Source organism: Podarcis melisellensis, assembly GCF_964234715.1.
Source record: "Podarcis melisellensis genome assembly, chromosome: 1".
Taxonomy (NCBI): domain Eukaryota; kingdom Metazoa; phylum Chordata; class Lepidosauria; order Squamata; family Lacertidae; genus Podarcis; species Podarcis melisellensis.
In genome coordinates this window covers 125,782,243-125,808,306 of record NC_138528.1, presented here as the reverse complement: position 1 = coordinate 125,808,306, position 26,064 = coordinate 125,782,243, and the positions used below count along the sequence as shown (strand labels likewise).

The following is a 26,064-nucleotide window of genomic DNA, read 5'->3' as shown; positions in this document are numbered from 1 at the left end:
TTATGGGCTGGTATTCTATTCTCCCATTCTGCCTTGTCATATGAAAATTGTACTAGCCTTTCCCTTACTAACCTTAACTAATAGATTTTACATTAGCACAGATATTGCTGTGGTTTACACCTATCATGCTCTGTCAACTAGAGTTGGCTAACCAGCTGTAAATTCTAGTTTTTGATCATACTTAAAACTGCGCAAACTCTCTTTTATTTATTTCAGATATGAAAACCACTGGAAAGGATTAACTCTTCACACAGTGGCTTCATTCTAATGATCATATGTCAGCTTAATGATGTGAACCATGAATTAGCCCTTTGCCTCTCTCTTTGTAGCACAAGCAATTGAGCAATTTGAACCAGTGGTTCCCAAACTTTTTTGTGGCCACCGCTCCTTTGGTTCCATAAACTCATCCTCGGTGCTCCCTGCCCTTTGAAAAGCATTATTCAGAAAAGTGATTTGCATAACCCACTAAGGAATATATCAACAAATAAAATTCAAAACTATAACAGTTAATTGCACATTTATTCAAAATCCACTTAAAACTACTTTATTTAATTCAACAAATTTGATGAATTTGTTCCAGTGATACAAAGTCTTTTCACAGTCTGATAGACATTTACACCTCCAGCACCCCTGTGCCACCACCTTGCCTCTTAGCATAAGGTTGCCAGATTTTTTTTCAATGAATCCAGGGACACTTTTCAACTTCAGTGGATTTTGTATGGGGACTGATTTGTAAATCCGGGGACTGTCCCCGCTGGTAGCCTGATCTTGGCACCTCAGGCAATCCCACCACTCCCAGGGGGTGGTACCAGCCACTCTGGGAACCACTGTTCTAGATTGTTCTAAGGCTGGTAACCATAGTCCCCCAATTTGGACAAAATAGAAAACTATGTTTAACTGAAGGCATCCTGTTTTAATTGTGAGTTGTGCAAAGGAGTGGAGAGCAGTTTGAGTTCCCTGTGCAGGCAAAAGTTTTGTTCCTATCTTGACTTACTAAACCAAAATACAACTGACCAAATTGGGGTGGTGAAGTAAGTTTGATAGCACAGTTTTTCTTGTGTCCTGGAATTGGTTCATGTAAATCTCAGTAGACATGTCTTCATGCCAAGGAGGATATTTATGAGGAAGGGAAAATAATTGTTCTATTGGGATGTTATTCACACACACTGATCTATCTGAACCATGCCAATACGCTGCACAGCTGTTTTAGTGACATAAGGTTTTTTGTTTAAGTAAGGACGTAAATAAGAGCTTCCTTCCTCTTCCATTCATGCTTGTTTTAACTTGATGTGGAACTGTGATTTGGCGAAGAATGATCATGAAGTTGCCATCCCTTGTAAAGCAATCCAGGAAAATGTTTTCATCTGAGATATTCTCTTTACCTAGAGACACTTGATCTACAATATGAAAACAACATGGTTTCGTATTTTCACTTTCAGGGAATTATTTGGGGACTGCTGACTGGGTGGCACCTTGCTGTTCATAATTACCAAAAGGCGTTAAAAATACTAACAAATCCCTAAACGGGGGAATTAAGAGGGTTAGCCCAGTTCATGGTAACACACAGTTTAAATTAATATTCCAGATTGAATTGTTACATTGGCTGCATGTAGCCACATATGTGGCTACCTTTTTGAAGAGCTTTGAGAAGCTTCAGTTGGTTCAGAATATGGCAGCAAGGCTGTTGGTGAATGCTTGCCCATGGGTCTATATTGCACTTACCCTGTACTGATAGTAAATACCTTTAAAAACCCCAAAGCATAGTTGGTTCAGTCAGCCTTCAATGGTTTGTTTGCTGTCTTCTGCTGTTTTAAATACTTCTCTGTTCTTGCAAGGTTTTGCCTCACCAGGCAAATAATGTGTTCTGTGATGAGCTTTGCATTTTAGCTGCTGAGACTGTCTCTATGTTTTTAAAAGGATATCTTAATTGCTGTAAGTACCTCTGATTAATGCATATACATTTGAAGAGTGGGGTATAAATTCTTGAATAAATAAATAAAACAGCTAGACTTGTGACTGGGGGTGGCCAACTGGACCATATATCACTGGTCCTAAAGGATCTACATTGGCTCTCCGTACATTTCCGATCACAGTTCAAAGTGTTGGTGCTGACCTTTAACGCCCTAAACGGCCTCAGCCAGGTATACCTGAAGGAGTATCTCCACCAACAACATAATCTGGTAAAGGAAACAAGTTTAAAGTAAGATGGCAAAGAATGTTAAAGATATTGCAGAAGAAGTATAGAATGTTATATTTAGAATTATCTCCAAATGTAAGTATAAAAGAGAATTCCTTTAAGATGTAGTAGTGTTATTTATGATACACAATGCTGTAGTCAAAATTGGAAATGTGGAAAATCTGGAGTTGATTTCATGCACATGTGATGGAGCTTGTGAAATGGTGAAATAATACTGAGAAAAGATTATTAAAACACTGAAACTGACTCATTATCATTTACCTTTAAACTATTTATTAATACTTCACAGTTATATGAAAACAGACATGCTATCTTAACGGCATATTTTAGGAGGCTGTTTGTTAATAACTACATGAACATTACTGGTCACAAAATGGCATATACTCGCAACTCCTACAGTACAAAAATAGTTTGCTGAATAAACAAAATTGGTAAACTGAGGGAAAGGAGGCAGAAAAAGGAACAGTTTGAAAAATCCTGGTCTCACGTTTGTAAGCAAAAATTTGAAATTGAAGCGTTTGAGACATCACTGCTGAAATGATAGGATAACAACAGGAGGATAGCATGGAGAATGATAACAGTAAATAACGAAATTATGCATTAAATATTATACTATTATATTTATTTCCTTGTGTATTATATATTTGTATTCTAAGTATATATTTGATAAACTTATTTAGAGATGAAATTTACTACAAATGGACAGAGCAATATCTAAGTTTATTTTATGCATTTTAGCAGGGAGCTGTATCACAAAGTTTGAAGTGTAAAATCCCAGTAATAGTTATGTTCCGATTGCCACAAAAGGAGAGGGGCATGGGTATTGAAGCTGAAAACAGGTGGAAAGAGAGGTACAGAATAGAACAGAAAAGTGGCTTCCTTAATGGGATTGGCAAGGTGAAAAACAAGTTTAGTAGTTGCAATGCGGGGGGGGGGGGGGGGAGCTATATCGTTGGGATGGTAGAACACCATTCAGTCCTTACAACTACCTTTTATTAAACAGAACAAAAAATAATTTTATTGGCCGCAAGCTACAAAGTTCAACAATTGCAACCCTGTTATTGCTTAATAATTACCTATGTAATTATGCAGGAAGGATGGTTCACTTAGACTGTTGAAGGTAAGAATTCAAGATTGCAGGTGTTGCCTTCTGGCATCTTGCTGTTTCTACTTGTCTGTCAACTCTGCAACTAACGAACGGATGTGTTTTTGAATCCGCAGATAGCATATGCAGTGCATTTTTTTAGCTCTTTTTGGTATGTCCTAAAGACTTAGACAAAAGCAAACTAATGCTTTTTTCATTTATTTTATGGGCTGTGGCACAATAGTAAGGTTGGCTCAGCAACCCACTACATTACCTTGATGCCTGAAAGTTGCTAGTGAATATGGTTTAGTTTGTAGATGGCAACAGATCTGCTACTGGTATTCCCCTGTCTACCATAGAGCAGAAATAGGGCAGTGTCTGAGGAGAAAAGATGGCAAGGAGAAAAGCAGGACTTTTCCACTCTCTACCTGGCCCAAGGTGGGGCCTTACAGGCCTCATAAGGACTGTTGCTGCAGCTGCTGCCCAGCAAGTACAGTGGTACCTCGGGTTACATATGCTTCAGGTTACATACGCTTTAGGTTACACACTCCACTAACCCAGAAACAGTGCTTCAGGTTAAGAACTTTGCTTCAGGATAAGAACAGAAATTGGGCTCCGGCAGCGGGAGGCCTCATTAGCTAAACTGGTGGTTCAGGTTAAGAACAGTTTCAGGTTAAGAATGGACCTCCGGAACGAATTAAGTACTTAACCCGAGGTACCACTGTACTGGGGTATTTTGGGGAAAGTTTGTTGGGAGTTTTTGCTGTTGTTACTGATATTAACTGGTATTGCTGATACTAACTTTTTGTATCTTTATTTTTATGTGGAAATTGTTCAGTTTGGTTATGAAGTTTTTAATGTGTTTTATTTATTTTTGACTACTTTGCTATGTTTGTAATCATGTCAATCTTTTCATATTGTAAGCCGCCTTGAGCATTTTTTTAACTGTGGAAAGGTAGCATACAAATAAATAATGGGGGGGGATTCATAGGACCATGGAATTGTAGAGTTGGTCCCCGACCCCAAGGGTCATCTAGTCCAACCCCCTGCCATGCAGGAATCTCAACTAAAGCATCATGACAGATGGCCGTTCAGCCTCTGCTTTAAAACCTCCAAAGAATGAGAGGCCACCACCTTCCCAAAGAGTCTGTTCCATTGTTGAGCAGCTCTTACCATCAGAAAGTTCTTCCTGAAGTTTAGTCGGAATCTCCTTTCTTGTAACTTGAAGCCATTGGTTCATGTCCTACCCTCCAGAGCAGGAGAAAACAAGCTTCCTCTATTTTTCCTGTGGCAGCCCTTAGATATTTCAAGATGGCTGTCATACCACCACTCAGTCTCCTTTTTTCCAGGCTAAACATACCAAACTCCCTCATCTGTTCCACATAAGGCCAGACCCTTGATCATCTTGGTTGCGCTCCTCTGCACATGTTCCAGCTTGTCAATGTCCTCAAATTTGTCATGCCCAGAACTGGACACAGTACTCCAAGTGTGGTCTGACCAAGGCAGAATAGAATGGTACTATTACTTCCCTTAATTGGGAGACTGTACTTCTGTTGATGTTGATTTATGGCTGGAACTATTAGTTTAAGACTGGGAAATACATTGCAAGCTCTAGGGGTCTGTGTGCATACTAGCTGAATGCACACAAATTTTGCAGATATGCAAAGAAGAAAATTATATATGCATGTAAACATAATTCAGGAAACAGGTTGTGTCTTGGTTCTAAAAGCAGACAAAGGTGTGAGTGAAAATCATTTGCATTATGCTTCCACAGAAAGGAATGTAGCCAGACTATTCAATATGTGGTTTATGTTGGTCTCCGCAGTGTAGGCAGTAGGAAAAGCTATTAGCTTCCAAAATATGGTAAGACCTGAATCTTTACTTGGAATCCTACCTGTACAAATTCTATTGAACTCAGTTGGGTTTACATTCAGATAACCATGCTAAAGATAGAGCTGTTAGTTTCTCAAGAAGTGCATGTAGAATTGCGAAGTGTTGGTTGTAAAAATGTATTTTCCATGGATTCTCATGTAGGAAATGGCAAAGAAACTGTTCCCGGTCCATAGTTTGACAAAGTGCTTCTGCTGTCTCCTAGGTAAAGGAAGGGTGAAATATGTATTGTTGTTTACTTTTAACTCTGATTGAAGGTTCTTTTTTAAAAAACGAAAGAACTAATCCCAGGTCTTTGGGCCTGTTTGACTTTTAAATATGGTTGGCCGTTGTGCCTAAGCCATGTCTTCACACTTTAATTTCTCTTGACACATTTATTTCTTCCTTGACTTCTTGGCTCTTGCATACCATAGCTTGCCATTATGTCTGAACGGGCAAACTATGGTTTGTACTTGTTCCTTAAACCAGAATTGATTTGCACTTCAGTTTCCCATTCTGGTTTGGAGAACAAGTGCCAAGCTGTAGTTTGCTAGAACCAGGAAGTCACAGAGGGAATTTATATGTGAGAGGAGGAAGAAGCACTGAGTTTTTAGACCCAGTGGTTAAACCAGCCCCTATCTGTGCCTGCCCGTTCTGTGTATTGTGCTGAGTTGTGCAAGCATCATCAGTTAGTATTTTTAGAATATGGTTGTTTACAATTAAATATTTAATTACAGTTAAAGGCTTATAAGAATAGGCACTCTGAGTAATAGTGAAGAGAGCAAAACAGAGCCCAACAGCTCTTGTTATCAGTGCCTGAGCATTTGCTGTTGGGGCTGCCCCTCCACCTACTCAAGGATTTTTGCCCCAGGGGTGATTACTCTCAAGTGGTTGACAAAGCATGATATCTTGGTTGGCCGTTGTTTGGGAACTGCAGTGAAAGGAATGAAGAACACTTCTTACATTTGTTCAAACTTGCCCACTGTGTGCTTGGGTTAGGAAGAAGATAGGGGGTGGGAACTCATGACCCATTAAGCTAAATTCAGCCCACTAGCGATGTACTGTGGCTTATCATGTTTTCTATCACAGACTAGCAGGAAAACCAGGAGATTTTTTGATCTTCTGGTGGTTGGTACACTGTGTTCACTTTGTTGGGTTACAAGTTGTCCAAGCTTTTAGGACAACGTTTAGGATTGGGAAAAGAGTCAATTGAGGCAGCGCTGCCTCCACCCACATGTAAGAGAGAAGGTATGCCTGTGAAGTATCATTGTGTTGCCGAGTTCAAACCATTGTGAATGAATGAAGTGGGAATTCTGGGGAATGTAGCATGGGAGTGAAAATGGGAGGGTGATAGAGCTGGAAGGGACCTTGGAGGCACCTGGGAGAAATTGAGTATGCTTTGAATATGTCAAACTGGGATTGATTTTAGGTGAGTATCTGAACTGGACAAGGGAAAGAGGTCTTGCACTGATAAGTATGGGACCAGGTATTATTGGTGATTAAGTGTTCCTTCCAGTATTAGAAAATCAGGTGAATCTGCTTATAAATGCAACTGAGGAAGGCATGTATCCACCACTCCTTTTTAATGGTTCTTTGTGTTTGTTTTTAAGACTTGTTACAGCCATAGCTCAGCAAAAACTGTTACTGCAACAGTATTTCTTAACTACAGAATTGAATCAGATTGCTGTTGGGTTTAGCTTAGTGGTTATGAACTATAATTATATAGTATGACAACTGTATGCAGGAAAAGATGTTTTTATTGTAGCAGTTTGAAGACTGTGTCCATCTTTGTAAAAAACAAAAACAAACCACAGTTGAAATGCTGATACTGAGTCCTTGTTGAAAGGAATTTGGCAGCTCCTCTGGACTTTTACTGGATAAGTACCCACATTGTACAAACCAACAATGTCTCACATGGCAGAGAATCTAAAAAAACTGAACACTCACATAATTGCCACTTAAATCCTTATATAAAGGATCCATTTAGCAAGAATAAGAGGGTGTTTATTATTGATGGCTTTTTAGAAAGCTCGGTCTTTATAAGCTGGCTTTTTATAGACCAAGGCCATATTATTTTATAGACTTTGCATCTTCTAAAAGATATAATCCCCCCCCCCCATTACAACGATGTCCCAGGAAATCCCATCCAATATTTCAATTTAAGCTGACTGTTTTTAAATAATTTATTTGCAATATATTTCACTTAACTGATTTATTGAACCCCGACAAGAGCAGGCAACCTCCCATCTCATCCGGTCTGTGGAACCACCCACTAACAGTGTCTCAGTCTTATCTGGATTGTGCTTCAGTTTATTGGCTCTCATCCAGTCTATTACTGAGGCAAGACAATGGTTTAGCACATCCACTGCTACGCAAGTAGAGCTGTGTTGTCATCAGTGTATTGCTGTCAATGTACTCCAAACGTCAGATAACCCCACTCAAGTGGTTTCATGTAGATGTTAAACAGCATGGAGGATAAAATTGAACCTTGAGAAACCCCACATCGAAGGCTTCACGAGGCTGAACATCACCCTCTGGAAATGACTATCCAAGTAGGACCAGAACTTCCACAAAGGGGTGTCACCGACTCCTAACTTAGACAGCTGCTCCAGAAGGATACCACAGTTGATGGTATTATAAGCTGCTGAAAGGTAAAGGAGAATGAACAAAAACACACTTCCCCTGTCTCTTTTCTGACAGGTCATCATACAGGGGAGTGGGTGGCTCAGTGGTTTAGACCAACCTTCCGGTCAGCAATCCTAAGAGTCTCATTGGAGACTCTTAGGATTGCTGATTGGAAGGTTGGTGGTTCGAGTCCATGCAACTGAGTGAGCTCCCATTGCTCTGTCCCAGCTTCTGCCAACCTAGCAGTTTGAAAGCACACCAGTGCAAGTAGATAAATAGGTACCACTGTGGTGGGAAGGTAAACGGTGTTTCCATGCGCTCTGGTTTCTGTCACGGTGTTCAGTTGCGCTAGAAACCACATGACCCAGAAAGCTGTCTGTAGACAAACGCTGGCTCCCTTGGCCTGAAGCGAGATGAGTGCTGCAACCCCATAGTCACCTTTGACTGGACTTAACCGTCCAGGGTTCCTTTAACTTTTACCTTATAGGGCAACCAAAGCAGTTTCTGTGCCCAAACAGGGCTTAATTGAATTGGATCAAGAAAATCAGTTTCCTCCAAGAGTGACTGGATCTTATGACATTCCCTTTGAACACAAGGTTCTGCTGCACAATGCCAGGCAAAAAATCATTTACACTGCTAAAACTTCCTGACAATATAAAGAGGATGTTTCAGATATATATACACATACAAACACACACACACAAACAAACCAACAGACATATATATATGTTTCATACTGCCTTCCTGGTGCTAAATTTATCTGCTTTGAAGTAAATCCCGTTTCAGCAGGACATTTCTTTCAAGTAACTGTTCTTCAACTGTTGCAATCAGTCCTTTGTTGCAGAGCGTACGGACATAGCTCATTTTTAATTTTTTCTTCAAGAATTAGATTATGTGGTCTTAACTCAGTGCCTTTTGTGTTCTAAATGTTTATTGTCAGTTTAATACCAAGGTAGCATTTATAATATGATTGTGCTTCTTTATATTCTAGGAATGGTAAAAAGAAAGAGCTAGCAATAGACTGAACGTGGGCAGTGAGGTCTTTATAGTAAGAGAAAGAATAACGTGCAGTGATTTGAGGAGCATTTTCAAATCCGTTTAAGGTCTACTACAGATAAGCAATTTGTTAATCAGTGTTGCTAAATGTTTGGCCTAAGAAGCTTTTGAGTGCTGGTTTGACCAATAAAGCCTTAAACGGCTCAGGACCACAACACCTCAGGGACTGCCTCTCCCCATATAAACTGTCCTGGACTCTGTGTTCATCATCTGAGGCCCTTCTTTATGCGCCTGCTCCATGAGAAGTCTGAAGGGTGGCAACACAAGAACAGGCCTTTTCTGTAGTGGCTTCCGGTTTGTGGAATGCTCTCCCCAGGAAGGTTCGCCTTGCACCTTCATTATTTATAATTTAGACACTAGGCGAAAACATTCTTCTTCCACCAGGCCTTTGGCTGATTAATACCCTACAGCCTTTTAACTATATCTGTGAGAAGGATGGTTATTGTTTTGTGGTATTGGCTTAAATATTTACCTGTGTTTTATCTTTATTGTATTCTGTAAACTGCCATGGGATCTCTTGATGAAGGGTGGTGTATAAATTTAATCAATAAATTAATTTGAGAGCAGCATCCCATATAACAGTTCATCTGTGCTGATGCAACCACTGTCTCTTAAAATGCTGTTGTGGCTGAGTGTAATGTAACTTTCTGAATACAGTGGTTTTCAAATGCCTCCAAAGTTGGAACATTTCGGAACTCAAACGCCGAAAACCCGGAAGTAAGTGCCTCGGTTTTCAAATGCGCCTCGGAAGTCGAACAGGAAACGCGGCTTCCGTTTTGAGTTTTCCGTGTTGAGTCTTGTGCTTTCATTTTTTGAACGTTTTTGAACTCGAACGGACTTCCGGAATGGATTATGTTTGAAAACCAAGGTACCACTGTAGTTAAATTTGAAATGTGCTGCTTTCAATACTTTTGATATTCTGTGTACTATAGTTTTGCAGGCTACGTTCAGAAATATAAATTGAAGAAAGCAAATAATGCTTTCACTTCCACATTTAAATTCTGCTTTTACATGTTCTGACAACAGAGATCCTACTTAATGTTTGAATAGGACCTTGGCAAAGCCAACAGCACTCTCAAATTATGTTTGACAAGCTATGCTTAAGAGGTCAATGTTCAGCTGTTGAGCCCTGGATGTGAAGACTTTTGGATTAAGATTTTAGTATGTCTGAACCTTGATTTTAGAGCTTCAGTTTCGGGGAAAATATTTCACTTCTGACCAGCAGCTGCATATTGCAGGTATAGGTTGTACTCATATGGAAGTTTGCAAAGTACCCAGAGAACTTGTTTTCACATAGCCCATATGGAGCTGATGGAACACTTTACAAAAAAATGCAAGTGTGAAAGCCCCCGACCCCAGAGGCAGCTGCATAGGAAAAAAATATTACTCTGTTCAAACCCTCTCACTAAGATGGATCTCAATAACCTCAGACATGGATTTTTGTTCAAATTTGGCTTACCAAATAGTTTCAGTATTATTTTTTTTAAAAAGGCCTTGAGTCACATTCTGCTCAGCTGCTATTTTTAGCAGCCAGCTTCTTTGAATTAGACTTAGCTGATCGCAAAGAGTACACGCAGAGCAGCCGGGGCTGTGCACACACAGTCCTTCTTTGAAAGCTAAAATCCTGCTCACAACTGCTTAGCGATAAAGTGGGAGGGGAGACGACTGAGTCTAGCTCTCTACTTCTGTCACAAAGAGTGAAGCGGTGGGAACTGAGCTTTCTATTGAAGAGTTTTCTGTGTGCATTCTCAGCTGCAGGTTTGAAAAGAAGAACCACCAATGGTTAGAGCCATAGAAGAACAAGGATATTTGGCTCATTGTCTTGGCCAGCACATATACAGCCCTAGATACTTTAGAGTGTTGGTCAACTGGCTAATTACTTTAAATCACTTTAAATCAAATTTATTAGAACAGAGAGACTTCTAATGACAAAAAAGTGATATTCTAAACAACTGTGAACTAGAAGGTGATGCTGGGGGGGGGGCATTGCTCAACCCCTTTGCAGGTGTCCTTTGGGGGTCTGTTCTTTCCCAAACACACACACAAAGACAGCTGCCAAAGTAGTTGCCTGGAGATCCAGAATATGGATGACACCCAATTTTATCTGTTTTCAATTAGATGCCGATTGCACACACCAATTACAAAAACTGAAATGCAGTTGTGCTATTTAGTATAGTGCTAGAGATCTTCTGGAATACAGTGGTACCTCAGGTTACATACGCTTCAGGTTACATACGCTTCAGGTTGCAGACTCCGCTAACCCAGAAATAGTGCTTCAGGTTAAGAACTTTGCTTCAGGATGAGAACAGAAATCGTGCTCTGGCGGCGCGGTGGCGGCAGGAGGCCCCATTAGCTAAAGTGGTGCTTCAGGTTAAGTACGGACCTCCGGAACGAATTAAGTACTTAACCCGAGGTACCACTGTATATTCCTCTACCAACCCACCCCTTCTCTCATGCACACATACTTGCACTTAAAAAGAGACCTGGGGTTGGCAAGAAAGTGGTGATCTCTTGACATTCAGGTGCAGCCTGTTTTTTGTGTTCTTTTTTTGCCCAGTTTTTCCAGAAGGAAGTCAGCAGGAAGGGAAAGACTGAAATGTTCAGCTCTGTCTTGCCCCTTTCTCCAAAGTGGTATCCAAGATGCAGGCTGACCGCAGGTGGGGGAGGGACAGGCTCCTTGTTTGAAACTGTTTAGGAAGCCTTAAGGCTGAAGTGTTGGCCATGCTTTAAGTAAAACTGCTAGAAGTCTCCCTTACTTGGTTTATTTGGCTGTCCCAGACTATTTGCCTCGTCCTGAACTAATTTCAGTTCTTGTTTATTTACTGGAAAAGCTTCTAGGCTGCCACTTTTTAAAAAAAATACGCCAACTCTTAACATCCTTCATGTTAGGTCAACACTTTGCCCATACCTGAATTCTGGTTGCTGCCTTCTTCTTTACCTAACTTGGCCTCGTTCTAGAAATCTTTTGCTCTTGTACATACGTGGTTCAACCACTTTTCTAATTGTTTTCTACAGCTACTGACCATACTTCCTTCTTTAACCTACAAGGCTTGCCTACTTCGCAGTTATTCACTCAATTGTTCTGCAGTTCAACACTTAAGTAATTTTGATGCAATATCTATGTAACATTCAATCTTCTTTCCCTATTTCATACCAGATTGTTTCTCCAGATAGTAAGTCTGGAGGCACTGGTTTTATTTTTGTATATTGCCCAATGTGCAGGTATTTAACAAATAGTAATCTGGCTAACCTGTGCTATTATAACCTTTTGTATATCTTAAATCTCCAATCTTGTTTTCACTCTCCTTTTTCCAGCCCCCAAGTTCATTTTTACTTAATAGAAAACTTTAAAACAACAACTTGCAATGATTGAGTAGCTAAAATGTCTGCCAAAATGTCTTTAAAAATTACTAAACAGAGTATACTTTAGTCCATGGGCTCAGTGAACTTGAGATTTTCTACTGATGGATTTGTGCATGTTCCACTTCTCACAAATAACATCATGTGTTACCTGAGGAACTTCATATGTGTACCTACTGTATTGGCCCAAACATAAGCCACACTTTTATTCCAAATTCTAACCATGAAAAGCTAAAGTGCAGCTTAAATCCGCGACCTTACAAAAATTGGCTTTTACAATATTGCTGCTGAAACAAACATACAGTAAAACGGATCGGGTATGAGTGCCTGCGGAATTTTAAGGGAGCGGCTTATATTTGGGTTATTCTCTTTTTTCTTTTCCACTCTTGAATTTTAAAGGTGCAACTTATTTGCAGGTGTGGCTTATATTCTGTCCAATATGGTATGTGCATTGATTTCTGCTCTCAACATCTGAAACTTAGGAGCTCAGTTATGTCCGAGGTTTGGGATCTTCCCATTTTATTTTATTTTTTGCTGTATGTTGCTGCTTCTTAAGTATTTTTTTAAAAAAATTTCTCATTACACTGAGATAGTTTTGTGTGTTCTTTCTGTTTTAATTAGTCCAGCCTTGAAAGACACAGCTAATGCCCAAAGTATTATCTGTAATTAAGTTTCTTTAAATAAAAGGAAACACACCATCATTTCCACATATGGAAGGCATCCTTTTTGCCCCCCCCCCCTTTTTATAAGGTTCCTTTCAAGTGGCTCAGCACCCCAGCAAATGAACTCCTGTATACTAAATACTCAGGATAGTTATATGCTTATGGTGTTAATTGGGAAGATCACACAAAGCCAACATTGTCACTGATGCAAAAGTTTCTGTAATAGCAATAATATTTACAGATATTTCCCTTTTCTTTTGGGCACTTTAAGAGAAGTGAGGGTTTCAAGATTATTTGCTGTCTGGCAGCGGCTTTGAATGTGAGGGCAAGAAGTTACAGAGGTGCTTTTTCTTCAGACAGGAATCAACACATTTTGGGTAGGTTCGGCAGCAGTCATGGTTTCTTGTGACAAGTCTTGCTTGGCTGGCTGTGTGTGTGCCATAGATGTAAAGTAACAACATCATTTTTCTACCTGCAGCTTGGTATGGGGAATGAGTAATGGGCTGTGTGTTTATGTGTATGGCAACCTTTCCCCTATATCCCTGGACACTGATGGTGTATCATGTGCAAAATATAGTATTTTGAAAGAGCTACTGTCTTCTCCTTGTGTTGCTAGCGGGTTTCAAAAATGTACAGTGGGTGGTACCTCAGGTTAAGTATTTACTGTATTTTTTGCTCTATAAGACTCACTTTTTCCGTCCTAAAAAGTAAGGGGAAATGTGTGTGCGTCTTATGGAGCGAATGCAGGCTGCGCAGCTATCCCAGAAGCCAGAACAGCAAGAGGGATCGCTGCTTTCGCTGCCCAGTGATCCCTCTTGCTGTTCTGGATTCTGGGATTCAGAATATTTTTTTCTTGTTTTCCTCCTCCAAAAACTAGGTGCGTCTTATGGTCTGGTGCGTCTTATAGAGCGAAAAATACGGTAATTTGTTCCGGAGGTCCGTTCTTAACCTGAAACTGTTCTTAACCTGAAGCACCACTTTAGCTAATGGGGCCTCCTGCTGGTGCCGCGCCGCCGGAGCACAATTTCTGTTCTCATCCTGAAGCAAAGTTCTTAACCCAAGGTAATATTTCTGGGTTAGTGGGGTCTGTAACCTGAAGCGTATGTAACCTGAGGTACCACTGTATTATTATTATTATTATTAGTATTATTATTATTATGCAGTGTACCAGAGGCCATGTCCTTGCTGGTTTTCAGAATTAAGTATATGCCACCTCTGACAACATTATTTGTGAATCCCTGACCTTCAGGGAAATGGAACATGGACGGGTGGCTAGGTGTTGTTAGTGCCACAGCTTGTCAGGGGTAGCAGTGTGTTTGCCTGCTTCAGATTTTAAATCTTGTCTAAATGCTCCAGAAAGCGAGAACAAAGGGCTTATTTAGTAATGTTTCCTTTGAGGAAATCTGTACAGCAGTGATATTCATCACTAAACATTATAAGCTGGATTGCCAATATTAACTTGACTATTATCTAAATTTTGGGTGCAGTGTGTTCCCTTTCATGAACACGACACTACTAATTAAGAAGAAGAAACTACTTGCTTGGCTGTAGGAATCTTTCCCACAAGACAATAATCAGACTCTTCTGACAAGAGAGCAGCTGTCTCTTGCTTCAAACAAAATGAAATGCTCACTACAAACACATCCTTCCTCAACTTCCTCTTTTATGCACCAGAAATAGCGCTGTGGTAGCAGGAGGCTTGTAAAATATCAATTTATAGAGGAGTGTTACTAGTGTTGCTCTAGGAAGAACTGCAATTCAAATGCATTAAGGTTTTTTTTTAATTCCATGCCAGCATACTATTAGAGTAATTGTTGCTGGTCTAACAATTCCTTGGATTATTTGGCTGGTGTCCTTGTCCAGGAAATAAAGAATTAAATTATTAAGCTCTTCCTTTTCATCAGTTTGGCAAGCAGTTACATTAGGATTTGGAAGATGCAGGGGTGAATAAAGATTTTACTGTGTGCATTTTTTTTTAACTGTACAGTCTTTAGATGTGCTTCTTGCTCATCTTTCTGCTAACCATTTTAGCAGTTCTGAGATTATCTGTTCACCTACAAATAATCTGCAGAGTAACTGGTCCTTTCAATTTTCCTGAAATCAGTTGATGTTATTTCTAAACTTTCTCATAGGAGAAAGAGAATGTACTGACTGTTACTTTAAATTGGGCAGACCTGAATGAAGGCTAAATTCAAGTGAGTCAAAGTAAACTCCCTCTCTGCTTTAATGTAATACAATGCAATCTTCAGTTTCCAAGGAAAGAACTAGTTCTTGAAGTCAATTCAACAGTGTTTCAGGTTAGCTGTGAATGTTGGCATTGAATTTATAAAATTAGAAAGCCTAGCTGAGAAAGTACACACATTTCTACAAATCAGCTATGTCTAGATTTCCAAATCTGTTTATTTAATATGTCGTAATAGAACTAGTTTTGACATTCCCTATTATTTTGTCAGATTACCTCTTTTTAAAACATGCTCTTAAGATCCGAAGCATCCAAGAACAATTTTGTTTGGGTACAGTCGTACCTTGGTTTTGGCTCCCGAATGCCGCAAACTCAGAATGACTGTTCTGGTTTGCAAACTATTTTTGGAAGTCAAACGTCTGACAGGGCTTCTGCAGCTTCTGAGTGGCTTCAGGAGCTACCTGCAGCCAATCAGAAGCCATGCTTTGGTTTCCGGATGTTTTGGAAGTCAAACGGACCTCCAGAACGGATTCCGTTCAACTTCCAAGATATGACTGTACTTCCAATTAAGTGCATTGGAAGTTGCCCCAATAGTAAAGATTAAAAACACAAATAACAAGAATATAAATAAATTCAGAAACATACTGAGATAATTTCAAAAGCCATATGAGGACAGTATTTTCATTTCAGCCAACCAGAATATTGTCCCCTATTTTTGGAATATGAAAGCATTTTATCTTCCCCAAAATGTGGGCCAGACATTTCATATTCCATCTTCCTAGTAGCAATTGATACGATCTGCATAGTAGCCAACCAAGCCTCATGTGAATGTCTGCCGCCTCTTCTCACGTTCAGTCGTGAGGCTGTGACCAGATGCAGACTCTGTGACTTCACCATGAGCCACCTCTGTTCTGCCTGCTCACCCACCCACCCCACCCACCCGCTGTTTGACATTGGGCTTGAAGAAAGTTTGCATGTTGCTTTGCAGCATTTGGGTTGGCCTAACAAAGGTATTGCCCAGTATGGATTTTGAAATCTTTATTATGACCACTTTTGCTTGAGGTGATGCTAAGATTATGATTTTTCAGTGAAATAAATTGCCCAATACTGTTCTTATCGGACTTCACAGCTTCGTGATGGGGTAGTCTGGGAGGAACACCATAGAGTGGACTAGAGAGGAAACATGAATCTTTGCTGCTTATCCAACCCTTCCTCTCTAGATCATGCACCAACCGCTTTCATTTCTTTCTGATATACACTATCTTAATCAAAAAGTGAGGTCTGTAACAAAACCATGGTTAATTGTTGAGTTGTGGCAACGACAAATGCTATTTCCCATGTAGTGTTAATGGTTTGTTCCACCCAGCATGGCGAGAGGAGGAGATGGAGGCAATTTGAGCAGTGTGGACCAGCATGCTTGCTTGTTCCCAGCAAGGCATAATTTAACTCCGACTTACAGTTATATGTGAACGAGGCCATGGTCGCCCAAATGGCCATGTTTCTCCTTTTTAGTGCTCTATCAAGTCTGCTGTCATTTGTGTTGCAGTGTGTGTGTGTGTGCCTTGTAGTCCTTTTCTCTTGAGTTCTTGCCATATTAACATGGTCAGTGTTTCTAGGATATGTGTATATCTAGCTTATCTGCCAACTTTTTATTCTACTCTTGTGTCATATGATAAAATAACTGTCCTTCCTGTTGGATAGTCACCATAATTCAGTTAAAATCTTTATTGAAAGCAGATGGTAAAAAAAATAAAAATCATTCAGTTATAGCTGGTTCTGTTGTGCCTTTATTTTGTGTAGAGATCATAGAGGATATATGACTCAAGGAGTCTGGACAGTTTCTAATATTTAAACTCTGTGACAGGATGTCTTCCAGGCATTCTCTGTGGCCTATATAAGCAAGATTTCTATGAGCAGAATTCTGCTATTTAGGAGAGTGCATTTCTTATTGAGTGATATTGCACAACTTGTGGTCAGCTTGAATTCCCTGGACTTTTCCAGTGCAAAAATGGTTGCTGGCACTGACTCACAAGAAATGTCAGCTAGATGCATGCTGAGGATCTTAATGGGATTTTTTTTGCCTATTATGAAAGAGTGATTTTGAAACAATGACTTCCTAATCCTACAGTAGAAAGCTATTGCTTCTTTCTCCTGAAAAGAGTACAAACAAGTGTGGTGCTATTATAACGAACTCTGTTGGAAAGCTACCATTATGCCATTTGCTTCAAAGTCAAATACAGGAAGCTTTTATACCTTTTTTTTTTAAACCAAACACTTTGTGATGGAAAGCTTTGCTCTCGGCTGTCTTCTCTACCTGGGTCGGTGCATTTGGTTGATTCTTGATAGACAGGATATTACCACTGTGCTGTTCAGCTGCTAAAGGGTTTATTCTCAACATCAGTGTGCTTCTCTCATAATACTGTGTGATATTTTATATGAAAACGAAACTATTTGCACTGTAAAGCAATGGCCAGTGCTTTAATCAAATTTCTGTTGCACAAGATCTTGTGATGAGCAGGATTATTTTTAGGAGAGCAGAGTTTGTAAGGGAGGCAGCATAATACAGTAATCTCTTCATACATGGGTTACATCAATGAAACAATTTAAATTTCTAAACCCTTGAGCAGTAATTTTAAAAAACCAAAAAAACTGTAGCCATATTTTCAGCTGAGCAAGAACTGAAGAGACAGCAAGATTGGCAGGCATACTGGGTTCATTCAAAATCACATTTGTTATCCTCCAAACATAATTCAAAGAGACTTAACAGTGACCTTGAGTGACTTGATGCTGGTTTGGAGACATCACTCAAACCATAGTTTGGTGGTTCAGATGTCATGACAAACTGGTTTGATGAAACCAGGAAGACGTCTGTTTAGGGACATGAGAGGAAATAAGTGCTTTAGTTTGTGATCGTTTGAATATGTCCAAAGCATTAGGCTGTGACGCAAAAGCCCCCTTTCTGGAATTAAGTTAGCATGTGCTGAATTTTCAAAGTGAACTGCTTCTCTTTGTTACTTGGGTGTAGCAAACAGGGGGGAGGTTCTATTTTTTATGGAAAGAAAATGTTTCGCAATAACAGTTGTGGATTTTTTTTACCAGTTTTTAGTGACCCTCTAATATTTTAAACATAACTGATCGTTGTGGTCATCTACTTATAAAGAAACATTAGGAAGGTTGTTGAGCATGTTTGTTCTGAAATAGCGTCATATAATCTTCAAAACGTTCCCCTTTAAAATGCTGCTTTTTTGTCTTTTTTAGATGGAACAGCTATCAGATGAAGAACTTGACCATGGCGCAGAAGAAGATAGCGATAAAGAAGATCAGGATCTGGACAAGATGTTTGGGGCTTGGCTTGGGGAGTTAGACAAACTTACACAGGTTAAAGTCACTTTATAACACTCTCCTCATTCCACAGTGAAGGAGATCAGCATTTATAGAGTAAAGTATATTGGTCGTTGACTGTATGAGCCATATCAGCAGGGAACGGGTAGCATTTGTAATGTGATAATGGTTCCTCGCTGACACTTAGCAGAGCTGTCTATTGACCTGTCAGATGCACAGCCACTTTTTGCTGTATAATGCAGTAATATTGCTGTGGTCTAAACCACTGAGCCTCTTTGGCTTGCCGATCAGAAGGTTGGCGGTTCAAATCCGTGCAACAGGGTGAGCTCCTGTTTCTCTGTCCCAGCTCCTGCCAACCTAGGAGTTCGAAAGCACACTAGTGCAAGTAGATAAAGAGATACTGCTGTGGCGGGAAGGTAAACTGCGTTTTCGTGCACTTTGGTTTCTGTCATGGTGATCTGTTGTGCCAGAAGCGGTTTAGTAGTGCTGGCTACATGACCCGGAAAGCTGTCTGCAGACAAACGCCGGGTCTCTCGGCCTGAAAGCGAGGTGACCCATAGTCACCTTTGACTGGACTTAACTGTCCAGGGGTCCTTTACCTTTACCTTATTGCCATATGACTAAGGACTTGATGCAGAAGATGGTAGGATTATGTGTTTGAAAAGTTTAAATTTGTTTAGGAAATCTGTGATATTGGAACTCTGTTAAGTTCCTTGCTTGCTTCTGATAAATAGCAGAAAGTGAGGAGCATACAAAAAGACTAAACTAAAATAATGCTTAAAACTAAAATTAAGTTGTTGGGGTTGTTTTAATTGGAATTTATGCATAGAAACACTAATCAGCCTGACTAGTGTTGTTATTTTGCTGAGTTGGTATTGCAGAGATTTTGTTTTTCTCCATCGTCCATGCCATCTAAAATCGGAATGTCTGCAATTGCTGTATGTAATGATAGCTTTAGCAGAACCCAAGATTTGTAAGCATGCAAACATGCTTATAATTTTACAAGTGCATCATTAGTTTTGGGCCGCTGTCATACATCGAATGTCTATATTCCATGCCCATGCAACTTATTATTATTTATTGGATTTAATACCCAGTTGTCCCCCTCAGGTCCCATGGTGGGTCACAGCAATGTAAAATACAACTTTAAAACTAGTTTGATTACAGTCACAAGAATAGGGTGGGTCCTGTAAATATACACTTCATGTGTGAAAGGCCAGGGCAAAGAGTTGAGCATACAACAAAAACTGTATAGTGTAGGTGTCGTGTGCACCTTGGTGGGGAGGGAATTCCACAATGTAGGGGCTGACACAGAATGCCCTGTCCCAAGTCACCAACACCTCAAGCTTCATAGGGCAGTGGAACTATCAAGAGGGTCCCCCCTTTCTGATCTTAAGCAGAGGTGGTCTCTTCAGATATTTGAGGACTAAGTTTGCTATAGTGTTAAACATTAGTGTGAACACCTTCACTTATGCCCAGAAACAGACTGGCAACAAATGCAGCTGTTTTCAAACTGTTATATGAACACTATACAGGCTAAAATGTCTTACAATGCCACATAAAACTGAAATAGTTAAGGCACACAAACAGTTGTGTATTTGGCAAATACTATGGAGTAGATCATAGCGCCATCAAATGCTGGTAACTGTTTTCCTGTTGAACATATGTAAGGGGGGGAAACAAGATTTTAAAATAGCACCAATACAAAAGCAATATATTTGCCCATGTTGGAATATGCTGATTTATGTTTTACACTGTTGTAGCTTATTCTGCCTCCAATTTGTTTTATTTAGAGTCTGGATACAGATAAGCCCATGGAGCCAGTGAAAAGATCCCCTCTTCGCCAGGAGACTAATATTGCCAACTTCTCCTATCGCTTTTCAATGTACAATTTAAATGGTAAGATGCATTATTAAATCATTTTCAGCTGGAGGAGGTGGGGAAATGCTTAAAACTTAGAATTCTTCTAATGACAGAAAACATTGTGTGTATCAGAATGAGACCTGTTTGTAAAGGACACTTAACGTGACTTTTAGTGGGCACAAAATCCATTTGGCTCCTCGCCCCCCCCCCCCACAAAGAATCTTACTATTGAATGAAGTGTTGGACTTGGAATGGATGAACTTGTTAAACATTCCAGTAAAGCTGAATGTTGGAAGATTCAGGACAAACAGAAGAAAGGGCTTCCTTACACACCACACAGTTAAACTCTGGAAGAATTGATGGATGGCTTTGGAAGATGATTGGACAAATTTCTGGAGGAAAAGGCTATCAGTGACTACTAACCATGATGGCTATTTTCTGCCTCCATTGTTGACGGCAACATACCTTTGAATACCAGTTGTTGGGAATTGCAGATGTGGAGAGTGCTGTATTGCTCAGGTTCTACTTTTAAGCTTTCTATAGGCACCCGATTGTCCACTGCGAGAACAGGATGCCAAACTAGATGGGCCTTGGAATCGATTCAACAGGTTCCTCTTGTTTTCTTAAGAAATGCTGACTCTACGGTCCAAACCCTGTTGCAAAATTTATAAAATGCAAATTGTAATGTCACTATAATGAGAGTAAACAGGACAACAGAATGGTACATAAGCTGAAACCTAGAAGATGTAAATCTAAATACAATTTTGAATTACACGTGTCATGTACTACTTTTCTCTTAACGTTTTAACGATTTAAATGCGTTTATTGCAATTTGTTCTGCTTTTAGGCTGTAAATCCTTCCAAGGCAGCTTACAGGAGACATTAAATTATATTTTAAAACCGCAGTAAACAATATTAACAGTTTCAATATAGGGCAAGTTGGTGGTAGAATTGAATGTGTTCTAGGGCACACTCTGTTTAAGGGAGCCAATAGTGAGAGTCAATAGACCCTGCTACTGCCCTATGTTTACACTCTAGAACTGGGTCCTCCAGAGCCTATGCACATGGCCAATAAGGTCAGTGGAAGTTATTCACAACTTCTGAAGTGCACCATATTGACTTTTCCTGCCCTCAAACATGTCCCCGGAACACAGTGCAGACATCCAGTTTCTATACATACATACATACATACAGTGGTACCTCGGGTTAAGTACTTAATTCGTTCCAGAGGTCCGTTCTTAACCTGAAACTGTTCTTAACCTGAGGCACCACTTTAGCGAATGGGGCCTCCCGCTGCCGCTGCGCCACCGGAGCACGATTTCTGTTCTCATCCTGAAGCAAAGTTCTTAACCTGAGGTACTATTTCTGGGTTAGCGGAGTCTGTAACCTGAAGTTTATGTAACCCGAGGCACCAATGTACATAACATACATCATTTTATGTATGCCACCTTTTCATAGTTTAAACCATGCTCAAGGCGGCTTACAACATAAAAAATACATAATTGCAACATAACAAAAGTAAACAATAAAACATTTAGAAATACACAAATAAGTCAATCTGGAAAGGGGAGAAAACTTGAAAATTCCTGCTGTAGACTGACCAAATAAATTAGATATCAGAACAGTGGAATGTTTAACAGAGTATTGTGATAGAATCTGGATCATATTTTTGTCATTCATTGCAGAAGCCTTGAATCAGGGAGAAACTGTGGATCTTGATGCGCTCATGGCAGACCTTTGTTCCATTGAGCAGGAGCTCAGCAGCATCGGGTCACAGTCTGCAAACAGCATGTCAATGAAACGCTTTGCCACAGAAGGAAAAATGGCTCAGAAACCATCTGGTGGTGGACGACTTGCTGCTAAACACAGTAGTATGAAAGGATTGTCCTCTTCGTCATCTAGCCGGGTGACAAAGCCTTCACATGCTATCTTCTCCCTGGATGACATTACAGCACAATTAGAGAAGGCATCTCTGAGTATGGATGAAGCGGCACAGCAACCTATAATGGAAGATAGCAAGCCTATAGTTGCCACCCAGCATAGGAGGACAGCCTCAGCAGGTACTGTGAGTGATGCTGAAGTCCGTTCTATCAGCAATTCCTCCCGTTCCAGCATCACATCTGCAGCCTCCAGTATGGACTCCTTGGACATTGATAAAGTGACAAGACCTCAAGAACTAGATTTGACTCAACAAGGACAGCCAGTTAGTGAGGTACAGTATGATTCATTCTTCACAATTACTCAGGCTTTAAAAATGCAACTCATTAGCCTGCCTCGGTGCCTTTTTGTAAAACATGTTTTAATAAACATCATGCATTGGCAAGAATTACCCATTTTAAATATTTCCTAGAGAAATTTGCTACTTTCCTCTCTTTCTTGAACATCTTCCTTTCACGTTCATGTTCTGCAATGAAGTACTAAGCCATTTGTTTAATTGCTCAGAGGTGATTCCCTGGGCAAAATGAGTCCTTTTTAAACAGCAATCTTATAGCAGCACTGCAGAGGGACTCAGGAGCGGTGGTGGTTTTGCTCGTGATATACCACTGGGTGAAGCCGCCATCGCGGTCTTGGTTGGCCACTATGGGCTAGACCAAGCAGGCCTTTGGTCTGAACCTGCAGGGCTCTTCTGTTCACAAACCATCACCCGTCTGATGCTTCTTGAACTTCAGACAATATAGCATTTTTGCTCCATCTCCTGGGGAAGGCGAATCCTAGTAGTTCAGCTCTACTTTACATAAAACATGGCTTGAAGAAAAACCTAAGAGCCATCAATATCATCTGTAATTAAAGGGACGAGCAAGACAATGACTGACGGGTGAAATGCCATATTTGTTTGTTCCTAATCCGTGAGGCTTTGCAATGAAGCAGTAATAGAAGGAAGGATAAAAACCATTGAGAGGAAATGGCTCAATAAAACATCATTCATACCTGCCTAGAACATCCAGTTTCTTGCTTGCTGAGATGGCAATCATATCTGATCCTTAACATTCTCATAATAGTTTGTAAATGAATTTTGAAGTCTTCCATGTGGTCTTTGACAACTCTATGTAATTATGATAGATAAAAGTACTTGACTGAGGGCATTTGCCTAAAGACCTGTCCCTTTGAAGATGTAGATACAGGCTAAAAAGAAAAGTATGTATTTCAGAGATTTCAAAACTACCGTTAATATCATGTTCCAGAATTAGTCTGAAATAAATACAGAAAGCCATGTTCCGTTAAATTCAGTAGCTGAACATGTTAACTTATCGACACAGTTGAATTTCTCCATGTAACTTTATATAAAGTATTTTGACTTACTCAGAATCTGTCTTCCACTCTTAGATTAGTGATAATTGTCAAGCACTTCAGTTGTGTTTAGAAGTCTGTAGGGGCAGTGACTTTTGGAGTGGAGGAAAGCTTCTCCTGTGTACAAAAATTCGAAATTACTCTTTTTCTTTCTCCAGTAACTTGTGGAAATAAAGAAATATGAGAATGTCTTCCATAAGAACCATTTCCAGAGGGATAGCCATGCCTCTGTATGCATGCAGAAACAACATGGTCTAATAGCAAGACCACAAATATGACATGAGGCTTCATGTACTAGAGTCCTCTTCATCAGGTGCTGAACTCTAGTTCTTGTCCACAAATAATTATGCCATGATATATTTGTTAGTCTTGCCATAACAATCTGCTGTTTTATTTCTATCATATATATTCAGTCTTCTTTAAATGACTTTGAGTCATGGTTAGCCCAGTTTGTTTCTGAGTTCGTCATGGACTGTTGGGAACATACAGCTTACTGAGACTGTTTTGGCAATTTGCTTCGGTAGAACGCGTTTTGAAAATGTTGCTGTTTCGCATTAGATGAAAAGCTGTGTATGCCAGGCCATTCCCTGCTCAAAGCATGGGGATCTACTTCCATTCAGTACTGTCTTCTTCAATATTGGTGCTTTACAGAATTCCATACAACATCATGTATGAGAAAAATCTTGTTAAGGGCACTTCAGGACAGGGTTGAGAACCTTCAACTCTTATCAGTCTAGGCCAGCATGGATGATGGGAATTATGACACCACCACCACCACCCCCAGATTATTTTGGGGCTATAGCTTCCACAGTCACTGCTCCAGGAAGACTAGTCAAGAGATTGGTTGTAGCTTCTCAGAACAAATGCTTGATATGTAGAAGGTCTAGATTTGACCTCATCCTCTCCAGGTAGAGCTGAGAAAGGCTGCTACCTGAAATTTTGGATATCCACAGCCATCATAAGTAGATAGTAGTGAAGTAGATGAATCGGTCTAACTTATATCTTGTGATAGAAAAGGCCCCAGGTGAATTTTTTTCATAATTTTGGCTGAGAGAAATACATTATCCTCCATCAAGAACAAAGCTCCCCTGTTTTGCAGGCCTCTTTTGCCTATTTTGCTCTCCTCTGCTATTCCCTTTTCTTCCTTTGACTCAGAATTCCTCTTGGCTGTTTCCACTTTGTATCACATGATGCAAAGCTCTATTTTATTCCCACCACTGCAAGGTCCCATTAACTTTTAATTGGTAGAGTTCTCCTGTGCCAAAATCCACGCATGCTGCTGGAAATTAGTCTATGCAGATCTGCTTACTTTGCATATTTACTCAATTTGCATGCTGCATTTTGAATCGGATGTTTGAGATTTTGCAGAATTTTTTACTTTTGAGCATGTTGTAGTATGACTTCTATTTGTGGGATAGAGATCAGTAGGCAAGGAAGCATAGATAGAGATAATGTCCTGTCCTTTTTGATGATGCATTTGAAAGGCAGGGTCAAGTAATTTTCAGGGATTCAAATTCCATTTTAATCACCAGTGTTGCAAAAAGACAAACAGTCTTGTCTATGATGAGATCTTCCACTTTGCTATGTTGCTATCAGTGAACTCCAAAAGGCTGGTTTGCAAAAAGGTGTTTCAACCACAGTTGTTAGTTAAAAGTCCTATAAGCACAGAATAAAGTCTGCTTCACAGCATGGTGGTAATTGGCTTGAGAGGAGGCAGTATTCTACCTCTCAAAATACTACATTCTGAATATGCGCAAAGTTTTGAAACTGTGTCTTCATTATTGTTGCTTAGCATCAGCAGTGATTTATTTATTTTGTTAATTTATAATAAACTAGCGGAGAGGAATTTTGATCAGTAACGATCTTGAAATATTAGTTTGGCTCACAGCTTTGTTGGCAGCATAAATACCAGCAGTTTAGCATCTGTTATTTTTGGAACAAAAAGAAAAGAAAAGCTTCACTCTTCTATTGGAACAACTTCAGTGGAAATACTCAAAGTAGCATACCAGTTTGCCATGAGAGTCTTTATATATGCACTACAAATTTCAAATGAAGGAAGTGTTCATCCTAAATGTGTTGTACATAAGTTCCGTCTCAACATTCCTTTCACATAATATGCTACAGCTATAAGATTACTGGAGGAACTCTTATATGGAGGGAAATTGATTTGAATTTCCCTTCCTACTCTCAAGAACAATACAATTTATTTAAAATGTGTGATTTTGTTCATATGTAGATTATGTGTCCCAAATTAAATATGGCTTCCACTACCATTTTAAAAAATGGTTTATGAAGGATGTTGAAGGCAAATGTGATCCATTGGTTCCTTTCCCTTTGGGAGTTGGCTCGTGATTTGCTGCTATTTTTAAAAAGTCAAAAACAGTAGTGAGGTAAACTAAAAGGGAGACGTTTTATATAAGACCTACCACACCTCTTGTATTTGCAGTTTGAGTAGTCAATAGTATATTGCAGAAGATGCATAGTTGCTTTACGGGTTTCTTTTTGTTAAATTCTCTTCCACAGCAGGACACTAGGG

The 26,064-nt window shown here is 39.8% G+C and overlaps 1 protein-coding gene across 5 annotated transcripts in view; it reads left to right on the top strand.

Moving 5' to 3' along the window:
- RAPH1 (Ras association (RalGDS/AF-6) and pleckstrin homology domains 1) overlaps nt 1-26,064 on the top strand; it is a 72,689-nt gene that overhangs the window by 17,584 nt on the left and 29,041 nt on the right. For all 5 annotated transcript variants that reach the window (XM_081903938.1, XM_081903937.1, XM_081903940.1 and 2 more), the window contains exons 2-4: nt 18,294-18,413; nt 20,171-20,276; nt 21,926-22,452. In XM_081903938.1, coding sequence (XP_081760064.1) covers nt 18,294-18,413; nt 20,171-20,276; nt 21,926-22,452 — 753 coding nt within the window. The remainder of the gene's footprint in view (nt 1-18,293; nt 18,414-20,170; nt 20,277-21,925; nt 22,453-26,064) is intronic.